Below are 18472 nucleotides of genomic sequence, written 5' to 3'. Positions count from 1 at the left end.
TTCTGGCCTTGATATTGGCCATGATCTAGGCTCATGATTTTGGCCTTGATCTTGGCCCTGATTTGAGTCTTAATCTTCTACCCATATGGAGATGAATTAATTCTAATCCACATGGGTGAATACTTGACACATGTCAAATTTTAAAAACATGATCATGTTTTGTAGAAAATTAATAAAAATAAATTATATCCTCATTACCAATGTAATAAGCATCTTTCTGATTTTGGCCCTAATCCTAACCATAATTCTGGCTCTTGTCTTAATGTTAATTTGACCTTGATCATGTACTAGATTTTACCCTAATCTTCATATTAACATTGATGTAACTATAAGTCTCTATTTTGATTTTTAGTCATTTTGATCATACTAGACTATGAGTTCACTTTTTATATTATTTTTAAGATAATTTTTATTTTTCAAACTAAGTCATTTTTAGTTCCCAAAAAACATTTTTTTTTTAGGACTAAAGTGAGATAATATATCATAAATAATAAAAGCTAGTATATAGAGAATTAATATCTAACAAATCTACACTCCCAACTTCTCATCATGAATATTGACATCTTTCTTTTGCCTCTAATATAATATTTTAAAAATAACCTATTAAGGATAAATAGCTATGTTTATTATAACTAAAATATCATTCTTTTTAACTACAAAAAAAAAATATCAATACTAAATTATCGTTGATTTACTTGTTAACAAAGTTTTGAATATGAATTTTTTTGTTGACTAAGAATATCAATGGGAGACCTTTTCAATTTCCATCACCAAAGCAATAGGAGAGTTTATAGAGCTCAATATAGAATTATGGAGTATGAATTTATTTATATTTAAAGCAACACTATCAACTTATTGACTACAGGGATAGGGCCAATCAGGGCCAATTAGGGTCAACCCATCCCGACCCGGCCCAATTAGGGCCAATCATGGATATTCAATCTCAAACTTCGAATGCTGAGGATATTTCTTCCATTGCAAGCAACTTTAATTTGTGTGTTGGTATGCATGGCCGTTATACTCAAGCAGTATGGCAAGTAGTTCACATAATGATACCAACTTACCAACTACCAACTGAAGAAGAGCACAATGAATGGAACTGGCTATGGAGTTCCCTCAAGGTATCACTTCCTTCTAATCATAATGTGATGCTGAGGCATGTATGAACATGATTCTTCTTTAGTCCATTGAAATCTATTAAGGGATTTTTTTTTTTTTTTTATTTTTTTATCTATAATTTCTGAAATCAGAATGTTGGCACTTCTAGTACCTGGAGGAACTTAGTTATAATGGCCTTAGGTTCTCCTAGCATTGATGCAAAACTACAATTAGGGTTGCAATGAACCGGGTTGGGCTGAGTTTAGCAGACCCAGCCAAAGCCTAGTTGGGGTCAGCCCATTGACGATTCATCTCAAGGATGGGCTGGGTTGTCATCAATGTTTGTTATTTTACTTATTTGTTTGTCGAAAATATGGAAGAGCACCAACTTTTTTCTTTTTCCCTTTAAAATATTTAATTTAATGTAAAATACGGGAAGAGTATGGTATTTTGGTATTCCATGTTATGATATGATGAGCATGCCATTCTTAACCATTTCCTGTTGGTGTTATTATTTATATACCATATACGCATGCATGGTCATGGTGATGAAAAGAGTTTATTTGTCGTTTTCTTTAGAGGGTTTTTAATTTACCTAAATTCCAAAATACCAAACGTATTTAAATCGTATACAACGAATCTAGAGAAAGATATTATATTTCACCAATAAATATATGAAAGATTATTTAAATATTTATTTAAAAAATTATTCAAAATTTTTAATTTTACACCAAAAAAAGAAAGCCATTTTTACGTGAATCATTAGATATATAACATACGATCAATTGGATTTATCATTGTACAATCAATCCAGGTTACATGGCCTTTGTCAATGAAGCTTACTCCCCCAAGTTTACTGTAAATCGGGGTTGCGCCAAGCTGTCCCATCATCATTCTTCGCCCCCTCAAATATTGGTCCGCCTCTAGTTCCGAAGGAAGTGGTAAGGGCAACACCTTCTTTTGAAGAGGTCATGGGTTAACTCTTGTTGACAACGTGTATAATATTCTCATCTCTTCTATGTAAAAAACTTTCTTGTACAATCTCTCACGCCACCCCAAATAAAGTAAAAAAAAAAAAAGAAAAAGAGATGGTTAGAACTTAGAACTAAATTGTATAATTCATTGAGGTGATTACTTGCTTAGGGCCTAATTTTCTTCTGAGATCTCGATATGATCCTCACACACCGTTTGTCTTTTTGCATATATGTGGCTTTCAAATGATTTCAGTAATTGTGTGTGTTTCCTAAGGCAATATTCTTCTTTTGCAATGATCTAACTTTTGAATCTAAAAATTTTAGATGACTCTCATATCTTGGAATTTTCTGTGTTTGTTATACATTAGGTAAGTAACAAAGGAACCTATGTTTATATTGTAAAATGTCATTATTGAACATCGGACGTTAAGCATGTTAGTGCAAATATTCATGGGAACTATAATTCAAAAAGGAAGGGAGGTAGGTCGGGAAACAGGGGATGGTCGTGGTTTTTTGTAGGAGGGGGGGGCAATGGTAGCTAGTTAGGAGAGGAGGTGTAGTGGTTTCCGGCAATGTTTACATAGTAGATGGGTGAAGAGGGAGAAACCCTTCACCCACTCAAGGGTAATGAGATTAGACACAAAGTTAGTTTAATAATTTGACATTGAAATGGTATTTTGGTCATTTCATATTAAGAATTAACTGGCACTAATTGAGAGTACCATTGAGCTATAAGTAATTTTGTTGCGGGTTACACATAATCTAGTACTTCAAGAGCCAACACGAATTAATTTTGACCCAACTTAAGTAAAATACACGTAAAAAAACTCATGTTTTTGTATACGTGGCATGATCATAGAGACTCACAGCTACCAGGTGATTTATTTTTTTTTTTTTTTTTTGGGGTAAGAAACAAATTCATTAAAATCATTAAACAACAGGGCAAACAAACACCTAAACAACCTGATTACAAAGATCAAGAAGCCAGGGAGAGGAAATAGGCCAAACCGTCTTGTTTGCCAAAGACACGATCATCCTAGCTAGGGAATGAGCAACTGAATTAGCATCCCTAGAAATAGATCTAACCACAAAATCCACCCGAAGAGAGCAAATATATTGAATGTCTTCAATGAGTGGGCCCACTTCAAGAAGCGGGAGAATTTCCTGATTAACCATGCGAGCAAGAGACAAGTTGTTTGTCTCAACAATCACCTCGCAAAAAACACCTTCCATCACTGCAAACAAACCTTCTAAAACAGCAATAGCTTCGTCCACCAAAACTGAATGAGACCACAACCCCCACAAGATTCTTTGGAAAACCAAGAAAAATCACAGTTCAATTTCAGCTGACCAACAAGAGGGAAAGTCCAATACTGACATCTCAGTCTAGTTGCAGATGGCACTGGAGAATTCTAGATTTGAGCATTAGTAAACTCTGTATGAGCCTTCAGAGCTTTTTCCACAATTATACCTGGGTCCCAATTATTTCCCCTAAAAATCAATTCATTGCGTGCAAGCTAGATGGACCAACAAACCGTAAATGCCAAACCCAACAAATCCTCCTCTACCAAACGATTAGAAAGAGTAAGTAATCGCCACTCATTCAGAAGGGCTGGTAAGCTTGCTAGTTGATTGCCCCTAATAACTGCATCAAAATTACATCCAAACAAGATAGCTCTCGCATATGGACAATCAAAAAACATATGATTAGTTGTTTCACACTCGCACCCGCATCTTTTACACCCAGGGTCCGCCATGATTTGTCGCCTCAGAAGATTATCTGCAATAGGGATACCTTGATTTGCTGCTTTCCAAATGATAACTTTAACCTTTGGTAGGCATTTACTTTTCCATATGGTCATCCATCCCTGGGAATTCATTTGTCTCCAATAATGTTGTCTGGATGATGATGCTTCAAGACTCATTTGGTCATCTCTTTGATTGGACAAAAGATGATTAGAACTTTTAACTGAGAAGTGACTATGCTTTGATCCACCCCATATTAATTTATCCCTAGAAAAGAATCTCCTTAATCTAATATTCAAGATAGCTTCCACTTCTCTTGGAGAGCATAATTGATTAAGTAGACCATGATTCCAAGTTAGTTCTCCATTATTTATCAGATCTGAGACCCTAGATACCTCAACTCCAAAAGACTTTTGAGATTGAATTTTAAAGCCAAGTAAACTAGGAATCCATCTAGATTTCCATACATCAATATCATAACCATCTCCAATCGACCAAATAAACCCCAATTCAAGACTCTCTCTTCCTTTTAGAAGACTTTGCCATGCCCATGATTGCTACCAGGTGAGTTTTTTTTTTTTTTTTTTGGTAAAGCTACCAGGTGAGTTTGAGAACATAGACAAGAGTGGTCTTCAAATTCAGGTGAAATATCTATAAAAAAGAAGGGAAAAAAATAAATAAATAACTTTGGAAACTGGTGCACTGACAGCATGGCCTGGAATGGAAATAGAATCTTTCGTTCACAGAGCCCTACTAGGCCCAATTAAAGCCCAGTCTAGTTAGCTCTGGGCCTACTACTACTACTGGGAAAGTGGGCTGTGGGGACCACTAACCTTTATTCCATTTATTTTTATTTTTTTTCTCTTCTAATTAATTAATTATTAGAATAAAATAAAGAGTAAAATTACTCTACTACCCTGATTCGTTCCCACCAACTAAACCCCTTTAATGCAAGTTGCAACTTTTACTACGCATTTGCATGGCGTGGATTTTCACGGCAGTTCGGTCGAAGAGCACCACGTAATGCTCTATCGTCATATCATACACTGATGGTCAACGGCTCAACGGTTCAACCAGTATAACTCGACCATTAATAATATTTTATATCAAACCCGACCACCAGGGTTGCCCTACATTTAGTCTGTGTTTGGATGCCAAGAAATAATGAAAAAACAAATTCAATGCCCTAGTTGCTCTCCCTCATTTTGTTTATCATATTAACCCAACCTCGAATTTTAATCTAAGTGATCAAAAACTTGATTTTTCCTCCATTAGATGAGAGGTAGAGTCAGGATTCAATATAGAATGGAGCTGACATTGATGTATCTACTATTTCCATCGTTCTTAAAAATTTTCTCCAATAAAGAGGATCAACTAGTGACATTTTCGCATGGTCCCCGCCTTGAAGGAGCTCCACCCTTGATTGGATGGCTTATTGAAATTGTATGCGAACGAACGATCAGTCATCGTGTAGCCTCTGAAACCACTAATTCAATTTGTAACGATTAGTTATGACCGTGGAAAAGAATGTACGTGCCCTCAAGACAATAACATCTGAGGAACATTTTGCTTCTATGTATCAGGTTCCAGAGGTGTTCTTGCTATGATGTTTACGGCCAAAGAGACAAAATCCATATGGATATGTTTTTAGGGCTTTATGTTCTACTTTTTTGGCTCTAATTTAAGTGGAACATTCTCATAAGTCATAAGCTAGTAGTACCGAATTATTTTTCTTAATTATATCTTGATGAATGCAATTAATGTTCAAATTGCAGTGGCTATTATTTCAACAAAACAGTCCCACCATCCCTTAAATGCTATAACATGAGTGGAAGATTCATCAATGAAGCTTCCTTTTTCAATTCATCAACTTCTAACTATGCATGCATTTAATCTTTTGATTAAATATCTCACTCACCCCATTAGCTAATCTTATACAACTTCAATATATCATATGGGTTTCAATCTATTTTGGTTTGATTTGGTTTCGAGTCTATCCGGTTTGTTTCTACCACTTCAACCGGTTTAATAGGTTGCACGACAATATCAAGGTTGCTCATACAGAGTTTTAGTAGACTCAGTGAAAAAGACTATTATTAATTTCCACTTTCTTAGGAAAGAACAAGAATCATCAAATCATTGGTTGTCTTCTTTTAATAGATTATTGGGTGTGGGCCAACCACTTGATGAATAGATTCTCATTTCTTGGTGGTTCCAACACATCATCACTTCTCATCTCCAACCATCTAAATTGTTGTAGGTTTTCACTCAGCCATTGGATTGGCATCTAAGAAAGGATTGGTGCCCATTCAGGTGATATGGGCTTGAGATATTTTCCAATGTGATTTGGGCCCATATGTGTAGATATTATTATAATAACAACAAGAGGGCTCTGTGAGAAGAGGAGGTAGGGGACCATTGAAGCATATATCATCTACAATGGATACTTTAATTTTTCAACTTTGTGTGATGTTCATGTCTCTACCCCCTAACCAATGCCACTAGCTAATGTGCTATAGGGTTCCCTTTTTATCAGTTCTTGGTTGATCCAATCTTGCTTTTCCTTTTTCCTCTTTTTCCATTTGTTGGCTTGGAAACTTTATGATGAAATACACTTTCATTTGGTCTTTTTATGGATAAGTTGTATCTTTTTGAGAGGTCCATCAAGTATGGGAACACTGAACTTGTAAGTTTGTCAATTTTTGATAATTGCTATATGGACCCCAACCCAAAGAAACAATTCAACCTGTGTTGCTTGCTTGCTTGCTTACGTCATATGGTTTGGTTTGGTCTGATTTGATCGGTCTAAATCAATTCCGGCAAATCATCTGCACTCCTTGAATCCAATATTAGGAGAAAACCCACTTGAGAAAAAGAAGTACGTGTCAATGAATTCGAATCCTCTACCCACGTAATAAAGGGAAAATTTTTCAATTTACATGATTGTATTTTTGACAAGTGTCTAATCTTAAAATAGTTATTTTTAAAGTCAATTAGTTAAATTTTAAAATTTAATTTGATTGTCTTGAAATTGGTTATTTGTTTGTGAGAATGTTGATTTTTCCCCCTTTTATAAAATCCGTCTTTTTTTGAATTGGTATTTAGTTGATATGCAAAAGTAAATAAATAAATAAAAAATAAATAAAAAAAAACTCCATAAATATAATCATACTTTAATCAACATTCTCTTACTTGATAAATATTTACTTTGTACATTCAATTAGATATTCATACTTAATCTTTGTAATTGTCTCTTACAAATAGTAGAATGACAATTTGATCTTTAAATTCATGTTCAATTTTTCTGCTAGTCTATACGAACTACTTAGTGGTAATATGATAATTCAAATAATATTTAATGTTAAACTTATCACGGGTTGTAAAATGGATTATAACGGGTTGCGGTTTGAGTTCGGGTTTGTGCGAATTCTGCCACCTTCAGCCCAAATACAACCCACTAATGTTTGTTTTGGGTCGGTTCGAGCTATAATAGACCCGTGCGATTTGATTTTAACAGTTCAGATTGCGAACAACCAATAATGAAAACGGATAAAGAATCCAACCTTATTTATGTTGCAGGTCAAATAGGTTACTGTGATTTCAACTGCATGCTTTGTTTACTTTGACAGAGAGGGTCAGAGTTGCTCCGGTACTTGTTTTCTCTGGCATTCAATTTGTTTGGTGCGTGGTATGGGAAATTGAAGAGTAGGTGGGCCCACTATTTGTAAGCCTCTCATGTGGGCCATGGTTATGGGTACGTTCATTACTGGAACTCCATTGGTATTTTACGTCTCTCTCTGCCTTTAAAGGAAAAGATTAGGAATCATCAACAAGACAAAGAGCCCATCACCATCCATCACTGGCCATTACTGGCCCTTCACTTGGCCCAAAATAGCAACCAATTAATCTGAACCGTCCATTGTCCAGTTGTGCTTTCTCGTGCTTTCTCCTGCAGAAATGGACATAAGTTCATGGATTAGTCTTCAAGTGTGGTGTACGTTAACATTTTCAAAATTCCCTTTCTCCAACTACTTCATAAGTTCTTATGGAAGTGTTGAACTTTTCCTTCTTCTTCCCCCCTAAGAGGGTTAGAGGCATTAGCGTACGCTACACTCCAAGCAAAATTGCTTCGAGTCATGTGCATGACGGTCAAGCGAAATTTTGGACCGTTGGATCTGAAATTTTGATTGAAATTTTAATTCGACTATTCGAAATTTACCACATAATGGTCCTGCGCAAAACTGAAGTTAGGCCCCACCTAAGGTTGTGAGAAACTTTGGATACTGCACATTTCTATTCTAATTAATTTTGAGTTAGGTATTGAACAATGCAGCGAAAATATTGGAGCTATAGAATTAAGTTGAGTCAAGCTTCCCAATCTATATCCCATAATCCATATCATGTTGTCTCAACTTAATAGCCTGGCCATATATCAGAATGGGCCCCATTATAGGGATATAATAGAGAAAACATCGATTTTAAGCGTTGATTTGTCTAAATTTGACTCAACTGCCAGCCTCAACTGCTTTGATTAGCAAACCAACGGACAAAACAAATAAGATGAGCATAGGGTCAACCTAGGTTAGTTGGAAAGCTACTTCCAACAATCAAGTCAGTCTAGTACACAACACCGAGAAGACTTTGCTTAATCGTAGAACCTAAGAATGAATGAGAAAAACTGAACTACAAGGGACGAATGGGGTTTTAGGTATTTTTAGCTTTAACCTACTTGATCTTGGTCGTTGGATGGAGAAGACGTGCTTTAGTTAGGACAGTCCAATATAGGTTTGAAGTTTGACTCCTTCTTTGACCCAAGAACCTGTATCTCTCCCAAACTTGATAACATATCCTTGACTCCATTATTTCATTCAACCTGGGATTGGTTTCCTCATATAATGCGGATTCGTCTTACATATCTCGCGTGTAATAGAAAAATCTCCATGTCGAACTCTTTGATGATTTCCTTTCGCAACCAAGTGGGGTTGAAATGTTGAATCTGCGAATTGTCTTTTATTCGACTCTGAGCGATCCACATGGCTCAACCCAATCGGACCGGTTTGCGAAATCAACTATTTTAATCCAATTAATTAGAATCTATCCATATAGATGTATTGAATCGGTATCAATCAGGAGGAGGATCGCTGAGCCCGATTCTCTCCTAATTCCAGGAAAGTCGAAACCATGGATTGAGTTCATGAAAATACTGTGCAGAGGGTTTACCCAAACAAAAAAAAAAATCCTATGCAGAGGTGGACCCCACAAGAGGCGTACGAACAGACAGAGAGAGAGAGAGAGAGAGAGAGAGAGAGAGAGAGAGAGGGAGAATCAGGAGATTGAGAACCTTCTAAAAGTGTAAACCACCATAACACCGACGCTCTCTAGCTGTCAGAATTTTACCCCGCCTTTCTTGGGTGCCTGAACCTGAACGGCTGAACCCACCCCTTGTCCTTTCTTGAAGTTGTTTCTCTCTCTTCTCTCTCTCCTCTGTCACCTAAAGAAGTCTTTTTCTCTAGCTGTTCCATCTCCTATGCAGCTATGTACATTTTACCGTACATCATCACTTATGATGCGCAGCAAGGTGGTAGACGGTGTGTTTTACGCACCCACTGGTGACGAAACGCTACGTGAATTATGAATATGCTTCCGATAAAATAATGTAATCAAGGAGCAGGTTTTCGTTAATTAGTGTTTGCAACTTACAACTAGGAATAGGAACTACACAATGGAAAGATTCTGTAGTCTTAACGTACGCACGATGCGTATTGAATCTACAATGATAGATCCTATATCGTATGCGTGACGTCAGCGTATTATGGTCGTGGCTGTTTTTATTTATTTATTATTTATTTATGTATAAAATATAACGTTATAGGTGAGAAGGTAAAAAAAGAAAAGGCAAGCGGCGGAGAAAGCGTGATAGGACCACCTTCCCAAAAGAAAATTTAAAAATATAAAAATCAAACATAAAAAGGTGAGGGATGTGGGTCCCACTTTCTCATTTCACCAATAAGATCAAGAGAGAGAAGATCTCCTCTTTCTTCCTTTAATTAATATATGCGTTTTAATTGGAATTAGTTGGAAACTTGGACCACCTCATCTCTTCTCCACCTCAGTCCCTATTTTTGGAACATTTTGCTTGCCAAGCATCTATTCTCCTTCTCCCCAGCTCTCTCTCTCTCTCTCATTCACAGCTACTTCTTTCTCTCTCTCTGAAACTCACTGAAAAGTTATCAAAGAAACTGAGAGTTTGTAATTAAGATCTCAGAGACCCACCAAGTTCCCAACAGTAAGAGAACAGAGAAACCAGTCTGAGAAAGTCAGGTTGAACAATTTTCACTTTTCAGGATTAATTGGGATTTGGGTTCGTCTTGTAATCTCTCTCTCTCTCTTCCTCTTTTTCTATTCATTTCTTTAGGGCCGGGTAGGTCACTTGCGGGGGTTGTTGATGGATTTCTTTCCAAAAAATTATTTTTGGTTACTCGCGGTACCCTCCCTTCCGTTGCGCGTTCCCCCGCCTCCGGTCCCCGTCACATGCCCATGAATTTATGTCAAACAGAAAGGGACTAGAGTTACACATAAAACCATATATAATAACTGATCAACACTACCCTGCTCCCTACCCCCCAAAAAAATATAAAAAAAAAATGTTTGTTTTGGAGGAGATCCTACTCTTACATGGTTTAAGTGATTCACAGTGTCCAAGTACCGGTGGCGGCTTGTAGCTTGTGTACCAGGCAAAGCCGTAAAGACTATGATCTCTATTGCTATTGCTGCTGATTCTGTAACACTTTTTGGAAGTGAAAGAGAAGGTGGTGTTGGAGCTTTTGCTCTTCTTCTTGTTTGTTTTTCCTCTCTTTTCCCTTTCTTTATTAAGTAATGGGTTTTTAAAGATTAATCTACTGTTTTTCATAGTTTTTTTCTGGGTGATCTTTTCTTAATTTGTTTAATAATTTGTTGAGTGTGGCCCTTGGAGAATGAAATAATTGAGAAGATTAGATTATAACAAAGCCTACTTTGGATGTATTCAAATCATGAAGTATTGGTCCACTTGGCCTAAAGAAAGGGAGAAGCAGAGAAGGAGATCAAATCATGGCTAACTGGTGGGTGTTTATCATCGTTGCTGCTTCGTCCATCTTCTACTATTTCTGAAGAGATATCCCAACTTACCTTCTTGGGTTGTTTTTTTATGGTTTCCCATGTTAAGGTATTGCAATCAGAAGAAACCCCAGTGGCGCATCACCACCTCTGCAACCCCACCACTACCAAATCCGGCGAGTCTTAAATTTAACAACAAAATCTTTACTGCGTAGACCGGTAAGCTTTCCCTCTCTGCTTCGTATCTCTCATGCAAAGCAAAACTCACACACCCACTTCAAAAGCACACACGCATGCAAGCACACACGTGTAAGTACTAAATAAAAGGATAAATAAAAAGATACTTGCCTTGTGGATCTTGTTTTGGCTCTTGGCTTTTTAATGGTGGGTTTTCTGTGGTAGGTTTCATCTGAGGTTCTTATTGGGTAATCGTTTAGTAGGTCAGTAGTGTTGTGATCTCCTCTTTTAATGGAATTTTAGTTGCAGGATCAGAAGAAGAAACCCACTACTGTTATATAAGGACGAAGCTTTTCTTCTATGGCTCAAGGGAAACCAAGAAACTTGGCTTCTTCTGCTAGATTTTCCTACTTGGGCAACTCGTCTAATAGTCCAACCATTCATTTGAACCAGATGCAAAGTTTCGAATCGAATTCGGAACTCTTCAATTTGACTACAGGCATGGAGATGTTAGGGTTTCCTTCAAAGAATATTCATCATCAGCAGCAGCAGAGAGATGGAAACTCAGTTATGTGGAAAGGGTTCTTTGGAAAACCAGGTGACAACCAGGGATCATCTTCTTCCAAGACGATTGCTGAAGCTCCCAGCGATTTCTATCATCATCCCGAGTTCAATAAACTCGATATCTCAACTGGGTTATCTGATGAATCGGGCTGGCAAGATAATAGATTAATGGTGGACGATTCTTCTTTGAGATGTGTGTTACCATGTGAAGGAAACGAGAGGCCGAGTCAAGGGCTCTCTCTTTCTCTTAGTTCAAACAAGCCTTCTAGTATTGGATTGCAAGCATTTGAGCTCAGAGAAGCAACGAGTCATCAACATCAGTACATGCCAGAAGATGGGTTTTTGGGAAAAGCTGTTGCAAATGATCTTCATCAAACACAAGCTCACTTCGAGCTCAAGAACTCGAAGTACTTAATTCCTGCTCAGGAGCTCTTGAATGAGTTCTGTAATCTCAGAATAAAGCAGACAAATCAACCAAAGCAGAAGCCCCAGAAGACAAATCAATGGGAGGACGAAAGTAGTTCTCGCAGGCAATCTCTTTTCACTCCAGACCTACTTGAATTGCAGAAACGAAAAGCTAAATTGATTTCCATGCTTGAGGAGGTATACTATGTGATCCCTTTTTATCTTTTTATCTTTCTGTTACTCCAGATTTCTCTGTTAGAAATTCTTATCGTCTCTTTTGAAAGTTGGTAACTTGGTCCTACTTTAACTTTCGTGGTTGATTGATTGGTGCTCAAGACTTGATTCATGAACTAATTGGGCGACTGCGGGCCTTCACATTAATGCACACATCAGGGCAATATGAACATTTCATGAATTTTCTAGAATGTCTTTTGTTCTTATTTCACCATGGGATCTCGCCATAGCAACTGTATCTTCCATGTCGTTAATTATTAATTCTGTTACTTAGGTGGATAGAAGATACAGGCAATACTGTGAGCGGATGAAGGCTGTGATGTCGTCTTTTGAAGCCGTTGCCGGTGCCGGAGCTGCAACAGTGTATTCTGCCTCAGCGTCTAAGGCCATGTCAAGGCATTTTAGGTGTCTGAGAGATGGGATTGTGGGACAGATTAAGGCAACCAAGAAAGCAATTGGGGAGAAAGACCCAGTTGCACCAGGAACAACTACAGGAGAGACTCCAAGATTGAGGCTTCTTGATCAAACCCTTAGACAGCAAAGGGCATTTCAGCAGATGAGTATGATGGAAAGTCATCCTTGGAGACCGCAAAGAGGCCTCCCTGAACGATCCGTTTCAGTTCTTCGAGCTTGGCTTTTTGAACATTTTCTTCACCCGTAATCTTCTCTCTCTCCTCTGCAATTGATAAAGTAGAAATGAAACTACAAACTTCAGTACTTGTTCAGGGTGTTCTATTTCTCTGGAAGGTTAATCATTTGCTGCGGAAGAAAAAACATAATGGGTTGTTTGTTTCTATCCAACGCTATTCAGATACCCTACATGAATTTGTCATGCATGATGTCCTTTTGTTTACACATGCCATGCTCTAGGGCCCATGCATGAGATTCCTAACCCACTCCTCTCTTTAATTAACATTTTTAACTTCAGGGAAATCCATTATTCTTCTTGCATTGGTAATAAGTTAGTATATTGTGTTTTCCTTGAAACCCTACAGGTATCCAAGTGATGTGGATAAACACATACTAGCTCGCCAAACTGGCCTATCAAGAAGCCAGGTACTTCTATTTTATGGTTTGATTTGATTCCTGCAGAACTAGGTTCTCTTATCTGTTGCATGGAACTAATAATATACGCTTGCAGCCATTCTTTAACAAAGGTTAGGTATGTTTCCACTTGCCACTGCAGGTTTCAAATTGGTTTATTAATGCTAGGGTGAGGCTATGGAAACCAATGGTGGAGGAGATTTACTTGGAAGAAACCAAGGAGGAGCATCAGGACAATGTTGGGTCCTCATCAGATGGGGTTATAGGGCTCCACAACAACAACAACCAGATTTCTCACCATCATATTGGGGAGGACCAGAAGCCCACAGCAGATCAACTTGTCCGTGGCAACTCAGATTCTTTATCTTCTATCATCAGCAACCCAGATAAAGAAGAAGACAGTAGAAAGCACCACTTACAACAACAACAGCAGCAGCAACAGCACTTTGGGAGATCAGTAGCAGAAACGTTTGGTGTCGTAGACTTGGACTTCTCCTCTTACAACCACCAGACAACCAGCAGTGTTTCTTATGCAAATGATGGTGTTCATCACAACTTTGGCACTGGTGTGTCTCTTACTCTGGGATTACAACAGCATGGTGGGAATGGTGTTAGCCTATCATTCTCTCCTGCATCTCAGAACTCTCTCTTCTTCCCGAGAGATCATCTTGAAGATTGCCAATCAGTTCAGTACTCCATTCTGGAAGGGGAAGGACAGAATCTCCCTTACAGAAACTTGATGGGTGCACAGTTGCTCCATGACTTGGCTGGGTAGCTGAAGATCTAGTTACCTTTTGAAGATGACATGATGATAGTGTTTACCTGGGTTACTTCACTTCCTCCAGGGCAGTGGAGATGGTGATGGTAGAAAATAGAGATACAACTACATGGTATTGATACATACTCGCTCCATACTATAAAATATTTCATATAATTTTCAAGAAAAATGGGTAATGATCTAGAATCTGTCTACATGAAGTTTACCTAGATTATATGACAACTTGATAGAATGATAGTGGATTGTTAAGTCATTTATTGGTGAGGAGCAAATAGATACTTCTTCTATTTCAGTTGATCATAACTGTTACTTGTATATTTATATTTTTGTCTGGGTGGATTGGATCCAAGCTTGGATCCTTTTTCCTCACGTTGACCAGTGAATCCAGGAATGTTGAAAATTTAGGGTTTTTTTTTGGGCAGTAGAAAAAGAATTAGGGTTCTAGCACATTTTTCTGTCTACAGTTTGCTCTTTGTTTATTGTGGTAAAGCAATTTGCAACCCCATCACCTCCACTTCTTTTATTTCAACTGATGAAGAAAATTGTTTTACCCTCCTTCCCCAGAAGACAAAATCAAATAAAATTTCCAAAAATTAATCTTTGTCATTTATTTTTAGTTCTTTAGAAGGAATTTTATCTGCTACAGTGAGAGAAAAAGAATGCACTGTGGTTTTCTGCAATATTTGTCTCACTTGCTGATCATGTAAATCCCATATACATGATATCATTCTTGGTGCCATCACTAGGGTAGTGTAGGAGGCTCCACAATGCATCTTTATGACCTCTTCCATAAAAACATTGAAGTTATTCTAATTTTTCCTTGCATTGTATTCAAGAAAATATTAGTAATTTTTTTTTTTGGGTATAAAAATCTTAGTAAATTAAAACAGGCTTTTAGGGTACATGTACTGCGATTATAGGTAGAACACCCTTCACGTACATACTTTGATGGTGTTACTTATTGCTGAAAATTCGAGAGAGAGGCCAAACGGGGGAGGCAAAAACATGAGGATCGATAGCTCCACTGTAAAGAATAGTGTGAAAGACTTTTCAAAATTCAATCAAATCGAATGAGAATCTCATCATCTATTAGGTGGGCCAACCAACCATAATCCATCACTAAGTGTGTTGTGAAAAAAAAAATATGGTGTTGGAGACTATGGTTGTTCTTGGTATTCATTTCCATTCTCATTTTTGCCCTATTAGAAGAATTCAACACTAGAAAGCTTTTTTTTTTATTATTTTTTTTAATCGAAAAATGAAAACTCATTTGGTAACACTATTGTCCACAATGAATTATGAAAAAATAGGTTCATGTTTAGAGAATAGCTATGAATAGTTCTATAATATTTTATGTCACATCCCACCCATGCCGGATCCGGTCATTCCCAAATATCTGTAGGAATGATACATTACAGGATCTAGGTTCACGGCCAAATTCATAACACAACACTATGTAGTATAATCAAAGAGCAAGAAAATATTAAAGTGACAAGTATTAAAATATTATTATAATTATCCAATATTTGAAATCACAGTCATCATCCCAAATTCGTCCAATTAAAATAAATTATTAGATTTTTAAGGTAAGGTTGAGAAGGCTCAAAAGATTAAGTAGTGCCTTTATCTGTCGGCTAGATGAGAAGGATACAACACATAGATACAAGGGCAACTACTATGTCATAATATATCTCCAGTGTCTCAAAACTGTTGAACTCCGTAGGCACAGTCTGAACAGGCATACTACTCGCCATGTAGCTCTGTGTCCTCTGTTGTGGATCCCTTGTAGGACTCGAACAATGGCGGACTCTCTAGAAAAATCGGGTCCTCATAACGTACAGTGAGATCTAAAAATAATATATACATAAAATAAATTAGTTCAACCAGAACTTAGTGAGGCCAACATAACTATATATGATGCATCCATCACACATTTACATAAACAATCCTTGTATAGTATATAATGAGATGAGTGATGAATATGTATGCAAATATGCTCCTAACTCTAACAGAGTCTCTACGGTAGACGTGCATTAAGTTTATACATCAGTATCCTCTTGGTGGTCTCATCACTCTCCCTCACGGCTCATGGCACTCAAACACGTCTTTTGGGTTTTTCGTGATAGTTTGGTCAAATCACATCAAACCGTGGTTAGAGATTACGTCACCACTCTCTCACATCATTGGTCTGAGAACTAGTGTGTGTCAAGGATAACCTTAGGCCAAATTCAAAGTCATAAAGTCTAGTACTACATGTGGTCCGAATATCTTCCCTTATGCTTAGTGCTCTTTTGGGCTAATTTCCTTCTTTACCTAAGAACGGTATCATCAACGGGAAGGATTTGTTGGATCCCATTCTTTTACCCAATGATCATCCACATATGTTGGGGCGCATGCCTCTCATGTTTCTTTATAACACTTAAGTCGTCTTTTGGACTCTCATGAACCCAACCCTAACATATGCAACTCTACCATCTCGTGATGATAATGAACCTGCTTGATGCTCCCAAGACCTAGCCACTATCATCATGGGTCACTTGGCTTCAATACCCCTATTTAAAGGATAGTAGTACTTAAGGGTTCACTAGCCAACACATTAAGACACTTATTGACCATGTACCTATGTTTAAGTGAATGTAAGGTCACTAGGGTAATGTGTGAACCTACAACCCTAATTGGTATACAAGTATGGGTGGACAGTCCATCCAATGCACACATTCACATCATATTATAATTCAAGTAATTTGAATAATAAATAAACATAATACCACATTATAAACGAAGATTTAAACAACACTAATAGATGCACAAGATATGGTAATGTGTTTCCCTCACCTGTTAATGTTAATAATACTCTTCAAAGTCCCAAGAGATTCTCCAAAGAGGGTGCAAGCAACTTAAAATAAGCCTAGAAACATGAGAAATCAAATGAACAATAATCGGGGATTGACCAGGGGTCAAAGGGGGCCAAAACACACACTCAACATAGGGGGCGGTTGAACGAGCCTCCTAGGGCCAGTCAACCACCACCCTAGGGTTGCGACCAAAATGGTCGATTTCAACTCCACTTTGAAATCAACTTAAAATATGGCTTTGGGGTCTTCAATGGAACAGTAATAGGGCCCCCAACACACCATTCAATAATCCCAATTAGTTTCCAAATGAAAAAACCCCAATTTAGGCTCTTTGTGTCTACCTATGGGGGTTTCAGAGAGCTCCAAAACAGTTTCAAATGCAAAGGCCGGATTGCACAAACCAACATTCAATAGGGTTGGAGACATAAATGGAAGTAGAAAGGAGCATTTAATACTACCCAATGTCAACAATCCCCACAACGTAGCATTCATTGTTTATAAATACCTTCAAAAATGAGAGGAAAAGAAGGGTTTCATGAATGCCTTACCTCTACAAGCGTTTATTGCGGTGATTTTCCCTCCGATGCTGCACCACGTGCAAGGAATCCACCAAACTCTAAGGTTTTTTCCACTCCAAAGCTCTCAACCCCACTCTAACATAAAGAAATGTGTTTGTGAGAGAGGAAATAATCTTAAAATAAGGTTTTAAATCCCAAATCTTGAAATTCCCTCGAAACTGGGCAGGGGTGGTTGATCTAGGCGTGTAACCGCCCCCAATCGACTAGCCTGTTTCTTGTTCGTGTGAAGGCCGCTTTTGATGGGCTCTAAGGGTAGAAAGGTCTTTTCAAGGCCTGCTCAATGGTATAATTTATCTTGACATTTGAGTCCTCTAGCATCGATTTTCAGGCATGCCAAAACCTCATTTTTATGCTTTTGGACTTACTTTCTCTCTCATCTTGAACTTCATTAGAGTGATTGGGTCTTCATTGTGGTCATCCACCTCTATAGGTTCGATATTCGAACACTTGGGTTCGACTCGAATGGTTCAGAGTTGTCGCCTACTTGCACTTCGGGTTCACGGTCTTGAAACCAATGGGTTAATGAGTTAGGATTCTAGGGGATTTGACATTTTCTAATTGGGGTTGAAGCTTGTTACGTTTTGACTTGAATTCTTGTACTCAATTTGGAAGATGGACCCGTATCGACATATTTTGGTGGGCGACCCGAATGACCTGTTTGCGGAGATTTGTGGTGGAAGCGGAGGGCTTGGGCCGAGAGGCGGACCAACTAGATGGGTCAGCCCGTTTACCCAATTGCACTATATATATATATATCTTATGTTTTTTTTTTTTGTAAGATATATGTATCACCTACCACATTATTAAGAAATTTGAGATTTTCAATTAGGGTTTTGGGTGAGAGTTCTTGCATTGTCATTCTTGACAATTGGTTGTGAGATCTCCTTCTGTTATTTTTCTACATAGTGAAAAATTCTTCTTCTT

General features: G+C 37.7%; 1 protein-coding gene across 4 annotated transcripts; it reads left to right on the top strand.

Annotated features, from left to right (window-relative positions):
* The first annotated feature begins 9968 nt into the window (after positions 1–9968).
* On the top strand, positions 9969–14665 carry BEL1 (POX (plant homeobox) family protein). 4 transcript variants are annotated; one of them, XM_089159442.1, is made up of 8 exons: positions 9969–10179; positions 10514–10627; positions 10856–10918; positions 11023–11132; positions 11400–12257; positions 12568–12950; positions 13289–13349; positions 13480–14665. In XM_089159442.1, the coding sequence occupies exons 5-8, from the start codon at positions 11451–11453 to the stop codon at positions 14110–14112; spliced, it is 1884 nt and encodes a 627-aa protein (XP_089015568.1). In that variant the 5' UTR covers positions 9969–10179; positions 10514–10627; positions 10856–10918; positions 11023–11132; positions 11400–11450; the 3' UTR covers positions 14113–14665. The 4 variants fall into 4 exon arrangements, with proteins under 4 accessions (XP_089015568.1, XP_089015567.1, XP_089015565.1 ...); XM_089159441.1 differs by having other exon boundaries at positions 9969–10139; positions 10514–10918; XM_089159439.1 differs by having other exon boundaries at positions 10514–10918.
* The last annotated feature ends 3807 nt before the right edge of the window (positions 14666–18472 follow it).

Source organism: Hakea prostrata, chromosome 6 (assembly GCF_041222555.1).
Source record: "Hakea prostrata isolate BN-2017 chromosome 6, UWA_Hpros_2, whole genome shotgun sequence".
In the NCBI taxonomy this organism is placed as follows: Eukaryota; Viridiplantae; Streptophyta; class Magnoliopsida; order Proteales; family Proteaceae; genus Hakea; species Hakea prostrata.
This window is presented reverse-complemented; position numbering and strand designations above follow the sequence as displayed.